Raw genomic sequence first — 17,753 nt, 5'->3', positions numbered from 1 at the left:
TCTGCTAGAAACTCATCATTATAATAATTTGTAAGGAAATATAAAAATATTGAATCTATGTTATACTGCAGGAGTTCATTTTTTAAGATCAATAAAATCTGAGACAATCACCAACTCCTGAAGCAAGAAAACAAAACAGACAGAATATTATTTGCCATAAAGTCATAAAGACACCAAATACAGCGGATAATATTCTGTTTTTAGGAATATAAAAAATGGCAGTAAATAATTAACAACTTGCAAACTAAGTAGGTCTATAAAAAAACCTTTTAGGGAACTAATTCTAAAACTTGGGTTAACAATAACTAGCCAGCAACGTTGTGGATTGGGTCAAGGGTTCAAGCTGACCCAATGGTGATACACCTAGTGTAGGCGAGATATGTATCATTTAGCTAGCATATACAAAGCTAAAGATCATGCATGATCAAGAAACAATGAAGTTAGAAAACATGTCATAAAATAAAATGTCTACTGAAGATACGTATGAAATTCCATTATCAAGCAGAGTGAAAATATCGGATGTCCATGTTATTTGCTTGTTTTTAGATAAATTACATCAAACAGCATCAGATAGAAGAAAAGTAATTTAACACAAGAAACAATGAAACACTTATTAACAATCATGCTAATGAACTCATTAAGTAAAGTAAAGCAATGTCTTGTGGGAAGAGTTGGCACAACCAACATAACCCATATTAGTAATCTCAAGTCAGATTTGATGTGATACACTGGAGGCAGCATTAGTGATATACAAGTAATTGTGGGGGAGGAAGAGATTGAGACAAGAATAGATGGGATATAAAATAGACCCTACAGAGAAAACAATTGTGAGACAGGAAATTGTGAGACAGTAATTAATTAGTGAGACAATAATTAACTGGTAAGGCATGAAATAGTGAGACAGGAAATTGTGATTTAGAAGTAGTGATACATATTAAACTACGAGAGTGAAGAAAGGCTGAGTGACAATAAAGAGGGGAGATAAGTGGTAGATAGAGTGACCTGCTACTGTTGCTACACCGGGAGAGAGGAAGCAGAGAACTATATACAGTAAGAGAGTGACAAACATAATCTCACTTCATTCATCATCACAAAAACCTACCACATCTGGTTCCATAAGCAAATAGGAGAGGAGAGCAAATTTGTGTAAAACAATGTCAAAGGCAATTTAGCAAGTTTTATGATAGCTAAAAAACCCACATAAAATATATTGCACCAAGGGAAGGAACTTAGTCATGGAGCCTCAGTTACTACAGAACAGTTAGCAAAAATAAAATTTAAATTTAAAATCAGACTTTTTATCATCAAAATTTAAATGTTTAGAATTTGACTGTATATCTATATTTATGCCAGTCTTTTACATTTTACTTATTAGGGGCATCTTAACAAAACAATATTTCAAGATTTGGTCAATAAATGCTTCAAATGTCTACAATTGACCAGGGCATTTTGTTAAAGTAAAAGCCAAGCATTTGATATTTAAGTCTGCACCTCAGTCTCCACAACCAAGGCCCACCTGACAGGTGCTCTAGCACAGGTAGGCCTTACATGACATGGATTATATACAGGGGGGTTCCAACTGCGTTTCACAAAGAAAGAGTATAATAACAAACATGGGGAAAATATATTGGAAATTTCAGTCCTGAACCAACGCAGATGGTTGCGATGGACTAGGGAAATGTTTACAAAGGGTTAAACAATGGCGTACATGGTGTCTAGACAAACAGCAGATAAGTTAGTGGGGAAGGAAATGATGTCTAGGGTTAGAAAATTTTCTAAGTGATGCTCACAAGTCTATATTGGCTATAAAAACTAACATTTAGCCTGGCTGGTAATCACAATAATGATCTTGTGTGGTACCTCTACAGAAACTAATCCTTAACCTGACTAGACATCACAATAATGATCTTGTGTGGTATCTCTACACCAAAGCCTAGAGTAAAAAATCTAATTCCTGCGTGGGTTGGAACCAAGGACTGCCATGTTTTACAGAGGGGTAGAGAGAAAAGTTTGTTACCTTCCTCAGCCTCTCCCAGAGATTTCTGCAGCATTGTCAGTCTGTTGTCAACCCTCTCCCTCTCATCCTCAATGTCTTTTATCTGGGTGGTCAGGCTTCTCACTTGGGATATGGCGTCATCCTGGAGCAAACGTAGAACAATGGGATATATGGAGGACATAGGATCAATAGAAGAACAATGGGATGTATGGAGAATAGTAGATAAAACATAGAACAATGGGATAGATGGAGAACATTAGATCAATAGAAGAACAACAATAGAACAAATGCAGAACAAATAGATCAAATGTAGATCAATAGAACAAATGTGGGACAATAGAACATATAGAGAAAAGAATATATGGAGAACAATAGATCAACAATAGAACACAATGAGAACAATACAGCTAATGTAGAACATTTAATACAATTTAGAACAATCAAACAAAACAAAAGTAGAACAATACTTCAAAATAGACAAATATAACACATGCAGAACAATAGTGCTAAAGTAGAACATTAAATTTAAATGTAGAACAAAAGAACAATAAAACAAAAAACAAAACAAATGTAGAAGAAGAGACTGTAGATTGTTCTCAATATGCTGATAATGTAAAAACAATAGAGAGAAATAATTTATTTTAGATCTGGTAAATTAAGTTTTTCTTTACACTTCACTGAACAAAGAGTCAAGTAGAACATCCACCACCTGTGTATTCACCCTCTCCCACTTCACTGAACAAAGAGTCAAGTAGAACATCCACCATCTGTGTACTCACCCGCTCCCACTTCACTGAACAAAGAGTCAAGTAGAACATCCACCATCTGTGTACTCACCCGCTCCCACTTCACTGAACAAAGAGTCAAGTAGAACATCCACCATCTGTGTACTCACCCTCTCCCACTTCACTGAACAAAGAATCAAGTAGAACATCCACCATCTGTGTACTCACCCTCTCCCACTTCACTGAACAAAGAGTCAAGTAGAACATCCACCATCTGTGTACTCACCCTCTCCCACTTCACTGAACAAAGAATCAAGTAGAACATCCACCATCTGTGTACTCACCCTCTCCCAACATCCACCATTTGTGTACTCACCCTCTCCCAACATCCACCATCTGTGTACTCACCCTCTCCCAACATCCACCACCTGTGTACTCACCCTCTCCCACTTCACAGAACAAAGAGTCAAGTAGAACATCCACCACCTGTGTACTCACCCTCTCCCAACATCCACCACCTGTGTACTCACCCTCTCCCTCTCAGCACATGCCAGCTGGGCCATGAAGTCACGCAGGGCCATGCGCACGGCCTCTGGGTCGACATCGGAGCAGTCAATCCTGCCTGGGCTCATGCTGCGGCTCCTGTAGGGGCTGCCAGACCTCAGGGGGGAGCCGGTGCGTGGGATGGGGCTGCCTCGGCCCTCGGTGGTCGTGGCATAGGTGCTGTCAAATCCTGCAAGTTAGCCAGAAGTAAGTATACGTATCATTTTATTCTAGCAGAAAATATACGTATAATTGTCATCTTTTTCTAGCAGAAAATGTACGTATAGTTGTCATCTTATTCTAGCAGAAAATGTACGTATAGTTGTCATCTTATTCTAGCAGAAAATGTACGTATAGTTGTCATCTTATTCTAGGAGAAAATGTATGTATAGTTGTCATCTTATTCTAGCAGAAAATGTATGTATAGTTGTCATCTTATTCTAGCAGAAAATGTACGTATAGTTGTCATCTTATTCTAGAAGAAAATGTATGTATAGTTGTCATATTATTCTAGATGAAAATGTACGTATAGTTATCTTATTCTAGCAGAAAATTTAATTCTTTCTAAAATACTCAGTTGTGTTTTCCTACTATTGCAGATCATTTTACGATGACAATATTGCTGTTAAGTATTAAGAGAATTTTTTAAAATTATGGCAGTTTTATGAAGTAAAGATGGAATAGTTTAAATTGGTTCTGTAAGTCAGAAATTTTTTAACCTTTAGTTGGTGACGTGGGCCGAGACCTTCTGGGTGAAGGACTCCTGGATCTGGACAGGATGGGGCTCTTGGACCGTGGCATCTCCATGCGGAAGCCAATGGTGCGTCTCAGGCTGGACACAATGCTGTTCAGTTTGAACTCGATGTCTCGCTTGGCTCCCTCTAGACGGGCTAGGGCGGTTTCAAGAGCGCCAACCCTACCTTCAGCACCACTCAGTTTTAACTAACAAAGGAAAACAGAAATGTAATGGAAATATAGTCCAGTTTTATAACAAAGTTAAGTTTTGGATTCATTTTTTAAAATGTTATTATACTTTTATAAAAGTAATTAATACAAAAATTATAAAAAACAGTCCAAACCTATCTCTTACCAGATTAATATTTAAATAAATATTTTTCTCCAGATCGTCTTACCACATATTTAATTTTAAACAGAATTAATATCATTAATCTGTAAGAAGTTAAATTTTAAAGAGAGTGGCATCATTTAAACAGAATTAATATCATTAAACAGTAAGAAGTGTAATTTTAAAGAGAGTCACATCCTACCCGTAATTCTGCTGACTCCGCGTTGCTGTTCTCGAGTGCAATCTCCAGGTTGCGCCTGTTGTCATCCAGCTTCCTCTCAGACCTGCGACTGTCCTCCAGGGCCAGCTGGTAGTCCTTCTCCTTCATCCTGGCCTCGTCAATCAGCTCGGCCATCTTTCTTTGAAGGTTGGCCAGGTCCTTGCGGAGGGCTTCTCTGGAAGCTTCTGTCTCTACCACCTGGCAACAATGAATGGAGTTGAACATATTTTATTTAGATTCTCAATGTTCAAACTTCTATACAATTTTTGTTTATCCCCAGCATAAAAAATTTGACTAAGCTTAAAAATAAAAAAACAAAACAATTAAGAACAAATGTGAACCAACTTTTTGTTTCAAGTCAAACGAAGTCTTCCTTGACTCCTCTTCCTTCTCTTCATCTCTTGCCACCCTCACTTGGAGTTCAACGACCTCTTTGCCCAGCTTGCTGCGCTCACCGTCTAACATTTTCACCTGTGGATGTCCAAAATAAACAATTTAGCAGGTAAAGATCAGACACCTGTGTGTGTCCAAAACATTTTAGCAGGTAAAGATCATTTCACATAGCCAGTCCAGAGAAAATACTTAACCCAAATAGATGTGATGATAACTTATTAAAGATATGTATTTTAAAAGTTTGAAGTGTTATTTGAATATATTTTCAGGTGTAATAAATTGTTTTGAATGACTGACCTGTCTGCGCAACTCCTGCAGTTCTCGTCTTGCCTCGAGTCTGGCCTTTTCAACCTCACGCAGATTGTTGCGCAGTTCTGTTGCTTCTTTCTGGACTCCAGACTTCTGTTCATTCAGAACTGGAGAGCCGAAATAATAGTGTATTCATTTTAAGATTTTTATTCAAAAAACCAATATCTACACAACAAATTGGTTAAATTCTCTGATAAAATCTAAACACAACAAAGTAGTTTTCAACTTAGAGTCGCAATCTCCAATACTATAACTCCAACCTTGAAAGCATTATATCCCATCATAAAGGCTAAAGAAAAACAAATCCACAATGTCTGGAATATATCTGGAACAAATTCCTTGTTGGTATTTGCTGTAAGCTTCTGTGTGCCAGGCGGAGTGTTGGTGTGTGGACAACATTTTCTAACCACAACACTGTTCAATGGACTGCCTGGTCTGGCTGACTGAGCAATGTGTCTACATCCCCCACCCACCCACTCCACAATTAATTTACATAGTTAATATTGAGTTGTGCCCCTTGATTTTCTATTTTTCCCTCCACATAAAAACAAGTACCAACATGAAAAAAAAACGGATCACTCCCCCACGCTTCACTTTCCTTTCACCAAAACTGCCAGGCTTATGAAAGAGAAAAGTATCAGATCTAGCGCCAGAGAAAATATCAAGTGCCAATAAAGGGAGATCAGGGGAAATCACCAGACAAGAGAACAGTTTTCTTTTCAAACTCACTGACCCGTCCCAAGCACTTTAGATTGATTCACCAGTCTTTTGGCACAACTATTGTTAGAGCAGTGACAGGTTAAAAAAAAGTCATACAAATAGAAATTCAAAGCCCAGTTTTTTTATTACTGTAAAACTATCTAAAAGATAGTCCAGTCAATGTCAAAACAACTTTGAAATCAATCCCATGATCCACTACCACAAATAAGAAAACCTAAGAAGTCACGGTTTAAGAACCAACCCTCAAGTATCTCTGTCCCAGCACACAAGTTCTACAGGTACCACACTAGTATGTTTTAATGATCATTTAGCCTAGTGTCCTGTCCATTAGAAATGTCCTACAACACAAAAAATGTCCTCACCTTCAATTCTCTGCTTGGCCTGTCATCTATTACAACAATTTAGAAATGTCCTACAACACAAAAAATGTCCTCACCTCCAATTCTCTGCTTGGCCTCCTGTATCAGACGGCCCATCTCTGTTTTATCGGCCTCCAGTTTTTTAATTTTGTTTCTCAAGTCCTCAGCTGTTTTTGTCACCAGCTCCTTCTCTCTTATCTCCTCGTTAACAGCTCGTTTGGTCTCAATTATTTCACGCCTCATCTGCTCCCTAATCTCATCACCTGTTGCATTCATTTAATCACATCAAGTTGAATTTTTTAAGTAACACAAGCTTTCAACAAAACATCTATTTAATCACATCAAGTTGAATTTTTTTTGGCAAAGAAACTCATAAATAACACAAACTACAAACAAAACTTTATGTAGCAGACCAGTTGATTCTACACAGAAACTTAAACCTAATCTCCACCAACAAAATGCACCAAATTAGCTTCTTCTTCTTCTTCGTTCTTAATTATTAGTGTTGAAGGGGATCGAGATTTATCAACCAGTGGGTTTTGAACTCGAGACTTTGCTCGAATTTATCAACCATGAGCTTTTTGCCGACTCGACCATGCCTCTAACACAATTAAGCGTTACGTGTCAACTGGTTATGCACCATTGAGGCCATTGACTCCGATTTCAGCCTGCTTTTCTTTTTGGATTTGCTTCCATAGCCTTTGTCCAACCAAGAACAAACTACAAGGCAGCAGTTGTTTAATTTTTGGAGTTGTCTCTCCTAGAAGAGTGGCTGTCCCCAGCTAACGAGCCTCATCTGCACAAGGGTTCGAACTCGAGACTTTTCGGTTTAGCAACCATGAGCTTTACCGACTCGACCACGCCGACCCACCAAATTAGCAATTCCTTTAATAAAATAAATCTATGTAACTGTCCCCTCTAAGAATCCCTGTACCAGTCCCCTCAATAAAAAGATTTCATGTAACAATTAATCCTCCAATAAAATGAACTCCTGACCTTCTCTGATGGTTCTGTTGGAATCGATGAGGTCCCTCCTAACAGCATCTTTGGCTTCCTCTACTACTTTCAGTTGAGCTTTAAGCTCAGCCACCTCACGCAGCAGACCCTCTCTCTGTCTGATTAGCTCTTTGATCTGTGCTGTCAAGTCCTTGACTTCCTTCTCATGGGCTTCACTGGAACATTTCAAACACACAGATAAAGACGTACACTTATTGATCAACATGTGACTGGACTAACATTAAGAGTAAAGAAAGACAATTAATAAGGATGTTTTGGGGTTAGTTCATATTGGTGGTAGACGATATGGTTTATATAAAAGTAAAAGTAAGTTTCCCTTTCAAACCTGACGGTCTATGGGGCAAGTGAAGTAGAGTTCACCTGTTTCTGTGACCTTGGCATATGAAGAGATAGTGTGGTCAGCACTATGCCCTGCCGCCTTTACTTTCCCTAACGTGAGTTAGGTACCCATCAGAGTTGGGTGGACTCAGGGACGGTCTACTGACTTGAACCCGGATTCGAACTCGAGACTTACGGGTTTAGTAGTCTAACTCTCTACAGCTAGACCACTCCGTCCCATATGGTTTATATGCCAAATATAATTTTTTTTTCAAAAGACAGTACTTACGTCATTTCTTCCACCTGCGCCCTGATGTCTTGCTTCTCGGCCTGCAGGTTTGAGATCTTGCTCCTGTCCTGTTCTTGTTGGACCTGCGCCTCACGTCTGATGCGCTCGTACTCCACGTTCAGGTTGGTCAGGTCACTGGTGAGGAGGACAATTTTCTCCTGCAGCACAGACTTCTCTTGTTCCAGCAGCGCGATCACCTGACATGTGGTACAGTTGGTTGTAGTGGGGGAAATAGTCATGTTCATACAGTTGGTTGTAGTGGGGGAAATAGTCATGTTCATACAGTTGGTTGTAGTGGGGGAAATAGTCATGCTTATACAGTTGGCTCTAGTGGGGGAAATAGTCATGCTTATACAGTTGGCTCTAGTGGGGGAAATAGTCATGTTCATACAGTTGGTTGTAGTGGGGGAAATAGTCATGTTCATACAGTTGGTTGTAGTGGGGGAAATAGGCATGTTCATACAGTTGGTTGTAGTGGGGGAAATAGGCATGTTCATACAGTTTGTTGTAGTGGGGGAAATAGACATGTTCATACAGTTTGTTGTAGTGGGGGAAATAGGCATGTTCTTACAGTTTGTTGTAGTGGGGGAAATAGGCATGTTCTTACAGTTTGTTGTAGTGGGGGAAATAGGCATGCTCATAAAGTTGGTTGTAGTGGGGGAAATAGGCATGTTCATACAGTTGGTTGTAGGGGGGGGGGGGGGGGGGGAAATAGGCATGTTCATACAGTTGGTTGTAGTGGGGGAAATAGGCATGTTCATACAGTTTGTTGTAGTGGGGGGAAATAGTCATGTTCATACATTTGGTTGTAGTGGGGGAAATAGGCATGTTCATACAGTTGGTTGTAGTGGGGGAAATAGGCATGTTCATACAGTTTGTTGTAGTGGGGGAAATAGACATGTTCATACAGTTTGTTGTAGTGGGGGAAATAGGCATGTTCTTACAGTTTGTTGTAGTGGGGGAAATAGGCATGCTCATAAAGTTGGTTGTAGTGGGGGAAATAGGCATGTTCATACAGTTGGTTGTAGGGGGGGGGGGAAATAGGCATGTTCATACAGTTGGTTGTAGTGGGGGAAATAGGCATGTTCATACAGTTGGTTGTAGGGGGAGGGGGGGAATAGGCATGTTCATACAGTTGGTTGTAGTGGGGGAAATAGGCATGTTCATACAGTTGGTTGTAGTGGGGGAATAGGCATGCTCATAAAGTTGGTTGTAGTGGGGGAAATAGGCATGCTCATACAGTTGGTTGTAGGGGGGGGGGGGGAATAGGCATGTTCATACAGTTGGTTGTAGTGGGGGAAATAGGCATGTTCATACAGTTGGTTGTAGGGGGAGGGGGGGAATAGGCATGTTCATACAGTTGGTTGTAGTGGGGGAAATAGTCATGTTCATACAGTTGGTTGTAGGGGGAGGGGGGGAATAGGCATGTTCATACAGTTGGTTGTAGTGGGGGAAATAGGCATGTTCATACAGTTGGTTGTAGGGGGAGGGGGGGAATAGGCATGCTCATACAGTTGGTTGTAGTGGGGGGAAATATTCAGGCTCATTCTATACACATGAGTGTCAGTACAGATCAAACTACAGACTAATTGGCTATATTAGTTCAAGATTTTATTACCTGAAGCCAAATCAGTCAAAGCTATCTTACCTGGTGCTACATCAATCAAAGTTTTGATTAACTGTATTAGTCCATACAAGTTGACCCTCAGCGTAGCATATGCCGCTATCTAGTTGTTTTATTTTATTCTTATCAGCAATTCATAATTTGTGGTTTTGACACTACCCCCCCCTCCCCCAAAAGCAGCCATCTATGATGACAGTTTACTGATGACAATAAAAAGATCAAGCAGAAATTGTGACATCCCCTTCGTTTCAAATAGTTTAAGTACTAAATTATTTGCCCCTATTAGCCGTCATTAATTCAACCCAGCTCTACGATTGTAGTCGTGAACCAAAGCTCACCAGACTGGTGGGGAGGGATGGGTGGTAGAGATATGCCTGGAGAGCAAGGGAGGGGGAAGCAAGGCGTGCTTACGTGGTGGTGGTGTTGGTGTCCCGCATGGTCCCCATGTAGAGAATATTATATATATATATATATATATATATATATATATATATATATATATATATATATATATATATATATATATATATGGAGCTCACCTGTTGCTTATCATTCTCCGCCATAAGGAGGGCGTCGTCTCTGTCTCTCTGCAGCATGGCCAGCTCCTGGAGCAGCTCCTCCTTCTGTCTCTCAGAGGAAGTGTTCAGCTCCTCTTTCTCCATGTTGTGTTGGTGGACCAGACGCTCTCTCTCACTGTCAAACTCAGCTCTTTGGGTGTCCTGTTGGGATGGGAGGGTCAAGTCACAGTCTGGCTAAGTCATATCCTGGCTAATCAGTCATGTCCTGGCTAATCAAAGTCACAGTCTGGCTAATCAAAGTCACAGTCTGGCTAATCAAAGTCATATCCTGGCTAATCAAAGTCACAGTCTGGCTAATTAGTCACATCCTGGCTAATCAAAGTCATGTCCTGGCTAATCAAAGTCACATCTTGGCTAATCAAAGTCATGTCCTGGCTAATCAAACCAGTCCTTAGAGGACTCTACACAGAACAAAGTTTTGGAAATAAAGAGACCCTTCTAGAAAAGGTTATAAATGTGAGTTGGCCTACCCTCTCATGAGACAGCCTCTCCACATCCTCCTCATGCGCCTGCTTCTCCTGAGTGAGGGCCAGCTGTGAGTCCCTCTCTAGCTGTTGGAGGCGCTGGTTCAGGTTATTTTTAGAAAACTCAAAGCGTTCGTAGTCTGTAACCTTTTCCTTTTCCAGGCGCACAACTTCAGCTGAAATAGACATGAACTGATGTAGATACAAGAAACATATCACAGCTACATGAGCCAACTATACATACACAGCTACAGTGCTACAGCTGAATGATTACAGCAATAGTGCTGCAGCTATAGTACCACAGCCCTGGTACAACAGCAACAGATAAAGTACCACAGCTACAGTACTGGAACCATAGTACACCAGCCACAGAACCACAGTCACAGTACCACAGACAAAGTACCAAAGTACCAGAGCTACAGTACCACAGCTACAGTACTGGAACCATAGTACACCAGCCACAGTACCACAGTCACAGTACCACAGACACATTACCAAAACACCACAAACACAGTACCACAGACAAAGTACCACAGCCACAGTACCACAGCGACAACACCACAGCCACAGTACCACAGCCACAACACCACAGATACAGTACCACAGCCACAGTACCACAGTCCCACAGCCACACATGAGCCGACACATGAGCCGACACATGAGCCGACACATGAGCCGACACGTGAGCCGACACGTGAGCCGACACATGAGCCCACACATTACTCCACACATTACAAGAGCCCACACATGAGCCCACACATGAGCCCACACATGAGCCCACACATGAGCCCACACATGAGCCCACACATGAGCCCACACATGAGCCCACACATGAGCCCACACATGAGCCCACACATGAGCCCACACATGAGCCCACACATGAGCCCACACATGAGCCCACACATGAGCCCACACATCAGCCCACACATGAGCCCACACATGAGCCCACACATGAGCCCACACATGAGCCCACACAAGAGCCCACACATGAGCCCACACATGAGCCCACACATCAGCCCACACATCAGCCCACACATCAGCCCACACATCAGCCCACACATCAGCCCACACATGAGCCCACACATCAGCCCACACATGAGCCCACACATGAGCCCACACATTACTCCACACATGAGCCGACACATGAGCCCACACATGAGCCCACACATGAGCCCACACATGAGCCCACACATGAGCCCACACATGAGCCCACACATGAGCCCACACATGAGCCGACACATGAGCCCACACATCAGCCCACACATGAGCCCACACATGAGCCCACACATGAGCCCACACATGAGCCCACACAAGAGCCCACACATGAGCCCACACATGAGCCCACACATGAGCCCACACATGAGCCCACACATGAGCCCACACATGAGCCCACACATGAGCCCACACATGAGCCCACACATGAGCCCACACATTACTCTACACATCAGCCCACACATGAGCCCACACATCAGCCCACACATCAGCCCACACATGAGCCCACACATGAGCCCACACATGAGCCCACACATGAGCCCACACATTACTCCACACATGAGCCCACACATGAGCCCACACATGAGCCCACACAAGAGCCCACACATGAGCCCACACATGAGCCCACACATGAGCCCACACATGAGCCCACACATGAGCCCACACATGAGCCCACACATGAGCCCACACATGAGCCCACACATTACTCTACACATCAGCCCACACATGAGCCCACACATCAGCCCACACATCAGCCCACACATGAGCCCACACATGAGCCCACACAAGAGCCCACACATGAGCCCACACATGAGCCCACACATTACTCCACACATGAGCCCACACAAGAGCCCACACATGAGCCCACACATGAGCCCACACATTACTCCACACATGAGCCCACACATGAGCCCACACATGAGCCCACACATGAGCCCACACATGAGCCCACACATGAGCCCACACATTACTCCACACATGAGCCCACACATAAGCCCACACATGAGCCCACACATGAGCCCACACATGAGCCCACACATGAGCCCACACATGAGCCCACACAACAACTCACATTGCAGGTTCTCCTTCTTGACAATGAGCTCCTGGTTCTCCCCCTCCAGCTGTGCCTTCCTGACCTCCAGCTCTCTGATCTGCTGCTGGGCCTCAAACAGGGCGCTCTCCAGGCTGTCCTTGTCTGCCACGTAGGCGGAGATGAGCTCACTCTGCTGTCTGTTCTCTCTCTCACAGGCCGTCACCTGCACAACACACACAACATTCTCAAATCACCTACACAACACACATCTAAATAAAATTCTACACCCATTATTTTTTAAAACTCTATTCATTAGCTTCATCATTGTTCTATTCTTTAAAGAAGTATTGAATTACAAACGGTAGAATGAACCTGAACAATGAAATATGTTTAACAGCCATCTTGAAATTTTAAAAGATGGATTATATTTCTCTAAGTTTTGTCCATAGACACGAAACAATAAATAAGCAAGTGACTGGGTACCTGGACAATGAGCTCTGCCTTATCTTGTGTGAGAATCTCCTTGTCCTTGATGAGACGCTCCACCACGACCTGGACCTTCTCCAGCTCACGTCTTGTGTTCAGAAGTTCTTCAGCCAGCGCATGCTTTTGTCTCGACAGCTGCAATATTTTTTTTATTTTAGTTACATTTTTATTTACATCTTGAAAAAACTTTGTATCCTTTTTTTGTCTTGACAGCTGCAGGTTTTTAAAAATTATAGGTGCATTTTTATTTACAGCTCAAAAAACTTAATATATTTTTTGTCTTGACAAATGAGATTTTAAAATCAAAAGTACATTTTTATTTACATCTTTTTGGCTGCAAGATTTTTTTTAATGTAGGTATATTTTTATTTACAGCTTGGGTAAACCAAATTTTGATTGTTTCCATTAAATAGGTGTGACAATCCTTAGGTTAAAAAATTAGCCTATATGTGAAAGTGTGGCTGAATCTATAAGTAATTCAGGCCTAGCCTAGCCTGATGCTTATCAAAGCACAGACACAGCAAATACAATTAAACAAACTGTTTTTTCAGGGAATTGTAGAAACAAAAGAACAGCAGTGTTCTGTTGAATAATTAACTCAGCATATTTGAACTTATACAAAAGGAAAACAAAAGAACATTTCACCAGCGGAGCCCGATGATATTTCCCTGATGTTCAACCTGATTGAGACCAAGATACTAAGACCCAGAAAACAAAAGCTGCCCCCACAGAGCTCCCATCTGCCACACAATCAATCAATGACCCACAGGATTTTATTGATTTCTGTTACAGGCACAAGTCACTTTTTCTATTTTTGCTTGATACTTGATACATTTGGCAACTTTTTTTTTTCTTTTCACACTCATTAAGTTAATTAACAAACACACATTTTTAACATTTGAAAACAAACAGAATGTGCCATCTATGGATAGAGAAGATGAAATTGGAGATCAAAGGATATGCTGAAGTGTGGGTCTGTGACTTTCAGTGCGGTGGTCAAAGTGTTGGGTTGTTTGGGTTTGTGGGCCACCAAGAAGGTGGTCAGTGTAAGGTTGTTTGAGTTTGTGGGCCACCTAGAAGGTGGTCAGTGTAAGGTTGTTTGGGTTTGTGGGCCACCAAGAAGGTGGTCAGTGTAAGGTTGTTTGGGTTTGTGGGCCACCAAGAAGGTGGTCAGTGTAAGGTTGTTTGAGTTTGTGGGCCACCAAGAAGGTGGTCAGTGTAAGGTTGTTTGAGTTTGTGGGCCACCAAGAAGGTGGTCAGTGTAAGGTTGTTTGAGTTTGTGGGCCACCAAGAAGGTGGTCAGTGTAAGGTTGTTTGAGTTTGTGGGCCACCAAGAAGGTGGTCAGTGTAAGGTTGTTTGAGTTTGTGGGCCACCAAGAAGGTGGTCAGTGTAAGGTTGTTTGAGTTTGTGGGCCACCAAGAAGGTGGTCAGTGTAAGGTTGTTTGAGTTTGTGGGCCACCAAGAAGGTGGTCAGTGTAAGGTTGTTTGAGTTTGTGGGCCACCAAGAAGGTGGTCAGTGTAAGGTTGTTTGAGTTTGTGGGCCACCAAGAAGATGGTCAGTGTAAGGTTGTTTGAGTTTGTGGGCCACCAAGAAGGTGGTCAGTGTAAGGTTGTTTGAGTTTGTGGGCCACCAAGAAGGTGGTCAGTGTAAGGTTGTTTGAGTTTCTGGGCCACCAAGAAGGTGGTCAGTGTAAGGTTGTTTGAGTTTGTGGGCCACCATGAATACTGATAAGAAAACCACCCTCACAACTGACTGATTCAGTACAAGGTAAAATTTTAACGTCCCTACCATGTTGGGCTGAGTGTCAAGGTCACCTACCATGTTGGCTATATGTCAAGGTCACTTACCATGCTAAGCTGTGTGTTAAGGTCACATACCATGTTGAGCCACATGTCAAGGTCACCTACCATGTTGAGCTGTGTGTCAAGGTCACCTGCCATGTTGGCTATATGTCAAGGTCACTTACCATGCTAAGCTGTGTGTTAAGGTCACATACCATGTTGAGCCACATGTCAAGGTCACCTACCATGTTGAGCTGTGTGTCAAGGTCACCTGCCATGTTGAGCTGTGTGTCAAGGTCACCTACAATGTTAAGCTGTGTGTCAAGGTCACCTGCCATGTTAAGCTGTGTGTCAAGGTCATCTGTCATGTTAAGCTGTGTGTCAAGGTCACCTGCCATGTTAAGCTGTGTGTCAAGGTCACCTGCCATGTTAAGCTGTGTGTCAAGGTCACCTGCCAGGTTAAGCTGTGTGTCAAGGTCACCTACCATGTTAAGATGTGTGTCAAGGTCACCTGCCATGTTAAGCTGTGTGTCAAGGTTACCTACCATGTTAAGCTGAGTGTCAAGGTCACCTACCATGTTGAGATATGGGGTAAGGTCACCTACCATGTTGAGATATGGGGCAAGGTCACCTACCATGTTGAGATATGGGGCAAGGTCACCTACCATGTTGAGATATGGGGCAAGGTCACCTACCATGTTGAGCTGTGCGATGATCTCCTGCTTGTCTTTGGTCAGCTGCCTGATCTCCTCCTCCACCTGTTGTCTGCTCAGCTCTGACAACTCCAGTGTGTGGTTCAGACCTGGGGGGTTCAAGAATCACTAGGGTTCTAGCTGCTTTAGTCTAAGGCAACTTACACTTAGGCAGGTTATGGGAGTTTTTAGTCTGGCTAACTTTACCAAGTCAGACCAACTCCACCACATCAATACAACTCCACCACATCAGTACAACTCCACCACATCAGTACAACTCCACCACATCAGTACATCTCCACCACATCAGTACAACTCCGCCACATCAGTACAACTCCGCCACATCAGTACAACTCCACCACATCAGTACAACTCTACCACATCAGTACAACTCCACCACATCAGTACAACTCCACCACATCAATACATCTCCACCACATGAATACAACTCCACCACATGAATACATCTCCACCACATGAATACAACTCCACCACATCAGTACAACTCCACCACATCAATACATCTCCACCACATGAATACAACTCCACCACATCAGTACAACTCCACCACATCAATACATCTCCACCACATGAATACAACTCCACCACATCAATACAACTCCACCACATCAGTACAACAACTCCACCACATCAGTACAACTCCACCACATCAATACAACTCCACCATATCAGTACATCTCCACAACATCAATACATCTCCACCACATGAATACAACTCCACCACATCAGTACAACTCCACCACATCAGTACAACTCCACCACATCAATACAACTCCACCACATCAGTACAACTCCACCACATCAGTACAACTCCACCACATCAGTACAACTCCACCACATCAGTACATCTCCACCACATCATCTCCACCACATCAGTACAACTCAGCTAGATCTACAGACCAACAACAAAGCTCTAATGCCAGCACTGACTGACCATGTTTCTCTGTGTCCAAGTCCATCTTCTCCTGCTCCACCCTGACCAGTTCCTCGCGGATGCCAGACTTCTCTTGTTCCAGGGCAGACTTCTCACCAAACAGGGAGGCCTTCTCCAGCTCCAGCTACATGACAGAAGATATGGTACCAGGTCAGGTAAAACAACAGGTGGAGGCAACAATAGACCCACCAAACAATATTTTCATCAGCACACTTTAAAAACATGAACATACCAAACACATTAGTACCTAAACAATTATGTATTTACAAGACTGAACACGCATGTATACAACACCTGAACACATCTGAATTTACAACACCTGTATTTCCCACACCTGTATTTTCTACACCTGTAGTTCCCACACCTGTATTTCCCACACCTGTATTTCCCACACCTGTATTTCCCACACCTGTATTCCCCACACCTTAACACACCTGTATTTCCCACACCTTAACACACCTGTATTTCCCCCACCTGTATTTCCCCCACCTGTATTCCCCACACCTGTCTTGAGACATGCACTCACCTGCTGGATGATCCTGTTCAACTCCATCTTGTCCTGCCCCAGAGCCTCGTTTAAGGCCTGCATCTTGAGCAGAGCATCTTTCAGTGTAGCCTCGTCTGTCTTCAGTTTGTTGATCTCCACCTCAAGTTCTGCCTTCTGGAGCTCAGATCTGGACAAACTGTCACCTGGTAACCATTAAATTCACAGTCAAAATTTGTCATGCTCAGTGGGTATGATCTACCATGTAGATATGGTCTAGTATATAAGTATGATCTAGGTTGTAGGTATAGTCAACCCTGTAGGTATGATCTAGTCCAGGGGTCTCCAAACTTTTCAGTCCGAGGGCCGAATTAACTATCAAATTTCAGTTCGGGGGCCAGTTTCTTCCAGGTATGTCTTTGATTTTTCTGGGCAAAGATCCTCAGCCATACCCAACAAACGTTTTTTCCGTGCACAAAAAGATCGCCGCGGGCCGGATGAGAGGACCTCGCGGACCCCATCCGGCCCTCGGGCCGTAGTTTGGAGACACCTGATCTAGCCCAAAGATATGATCTAGAATGTAGGTATGATCTAGTGCATAGATAGAATCTAGAATGTAGGTATAATCTAGTCTATAAATATGATCTAGAATGTAGGTATGAGCTAGTCCATAGATATGATCTAGAATGCAGGTATGATCTAGATC

The 17,753-nt window shown here is 42.7% G+C and overlaps 1 protein-coding gene across 6 annotated transcripts in view; it reads right to left on the bottom strand.

The window, feature by feature from the left end:
* LOC131932607 (rootletin) overlaps positions 1–17,753 on the bottom strand; it is a 73,376-nt gene that overhangs the window by 10,428 nt on the left and 45,195 nt on the right. For all 6 annotated transcript variants that reach the window (XM_059289543.1, XM_059289541.1, XM_059289542.1 and 3 more), the window contains 16 exons: positions 17,090–17,253; positions 16,564–16,687; positions 15,612–15,718; positions 13,131–13,268; positions 12,687–12,870; positions 10,628–10,797; positions 10,119–10,298; positions 7,956–8,152; positions 7,328–7,503; positions 6,409–6,594; positions 5,241–5,359; positions 4,896–5,021; positions 4,533–4,748; positions 3,984–4,206; positions 3,252–3,454; positions 2,018–2,138 (listed from right to left, as the gene is read on the bottom strand). In XM_059289543.1, coding sequence (XP_059145526.1) covers positions 2,018–2,138; positions 3,252–3,454; positions 3,984–4,206; positions 4,533–4,748; positions 4,896–5,021; positions 5,241–5,359; positions 6,409–6,594; positions 7,328–7,503; positions 7,956–8,152; positions 10,119–10,298; positions 10,628–10,797; positions 12,687–12,870; positions 13,131–13,268; positions 15,612–15,718; positions 16,564–16,687; positions 17,090–17,253 — 2,634 coding nt within the window. The remainder of the gene's footprint in view (positions 1–2,017; positions 2,139–3,251; positions 3,455–3,983; positions 4,207–4,532; positions 4,749–4,895; positions 5,022–5,240; positions 5,360–6,408; positions 6,595–7,327; positions 7,504–7,955; positions 8,153–10,118; positions 10,299–10,627; positions 10,798–12,686; positions 12,871–13,130; positions 13,269–15,611; positions 15,719–16,563; positions 16,688–17,089; positions 17,254–17,753) is intronic.

This window comes from Physella acuta, unplaced genomic scaffold (genome assembly GCF_028476545.2).
Source record: "Physella acuta isolate Inbredline_101_S28 unplaced genomic scaffold, ASM2847654v3 ptg002230l, whole genome shotgun sequence".
NCBI lineage: Eukaryota > Metazoa > Mollusca > Gastropoda > Physidae > Physella > Physella acuta.
Note: the sequence above shows the minus strand (reverse complement) of the source record. Positions and strands in the feature narration are given on the sequence as shown.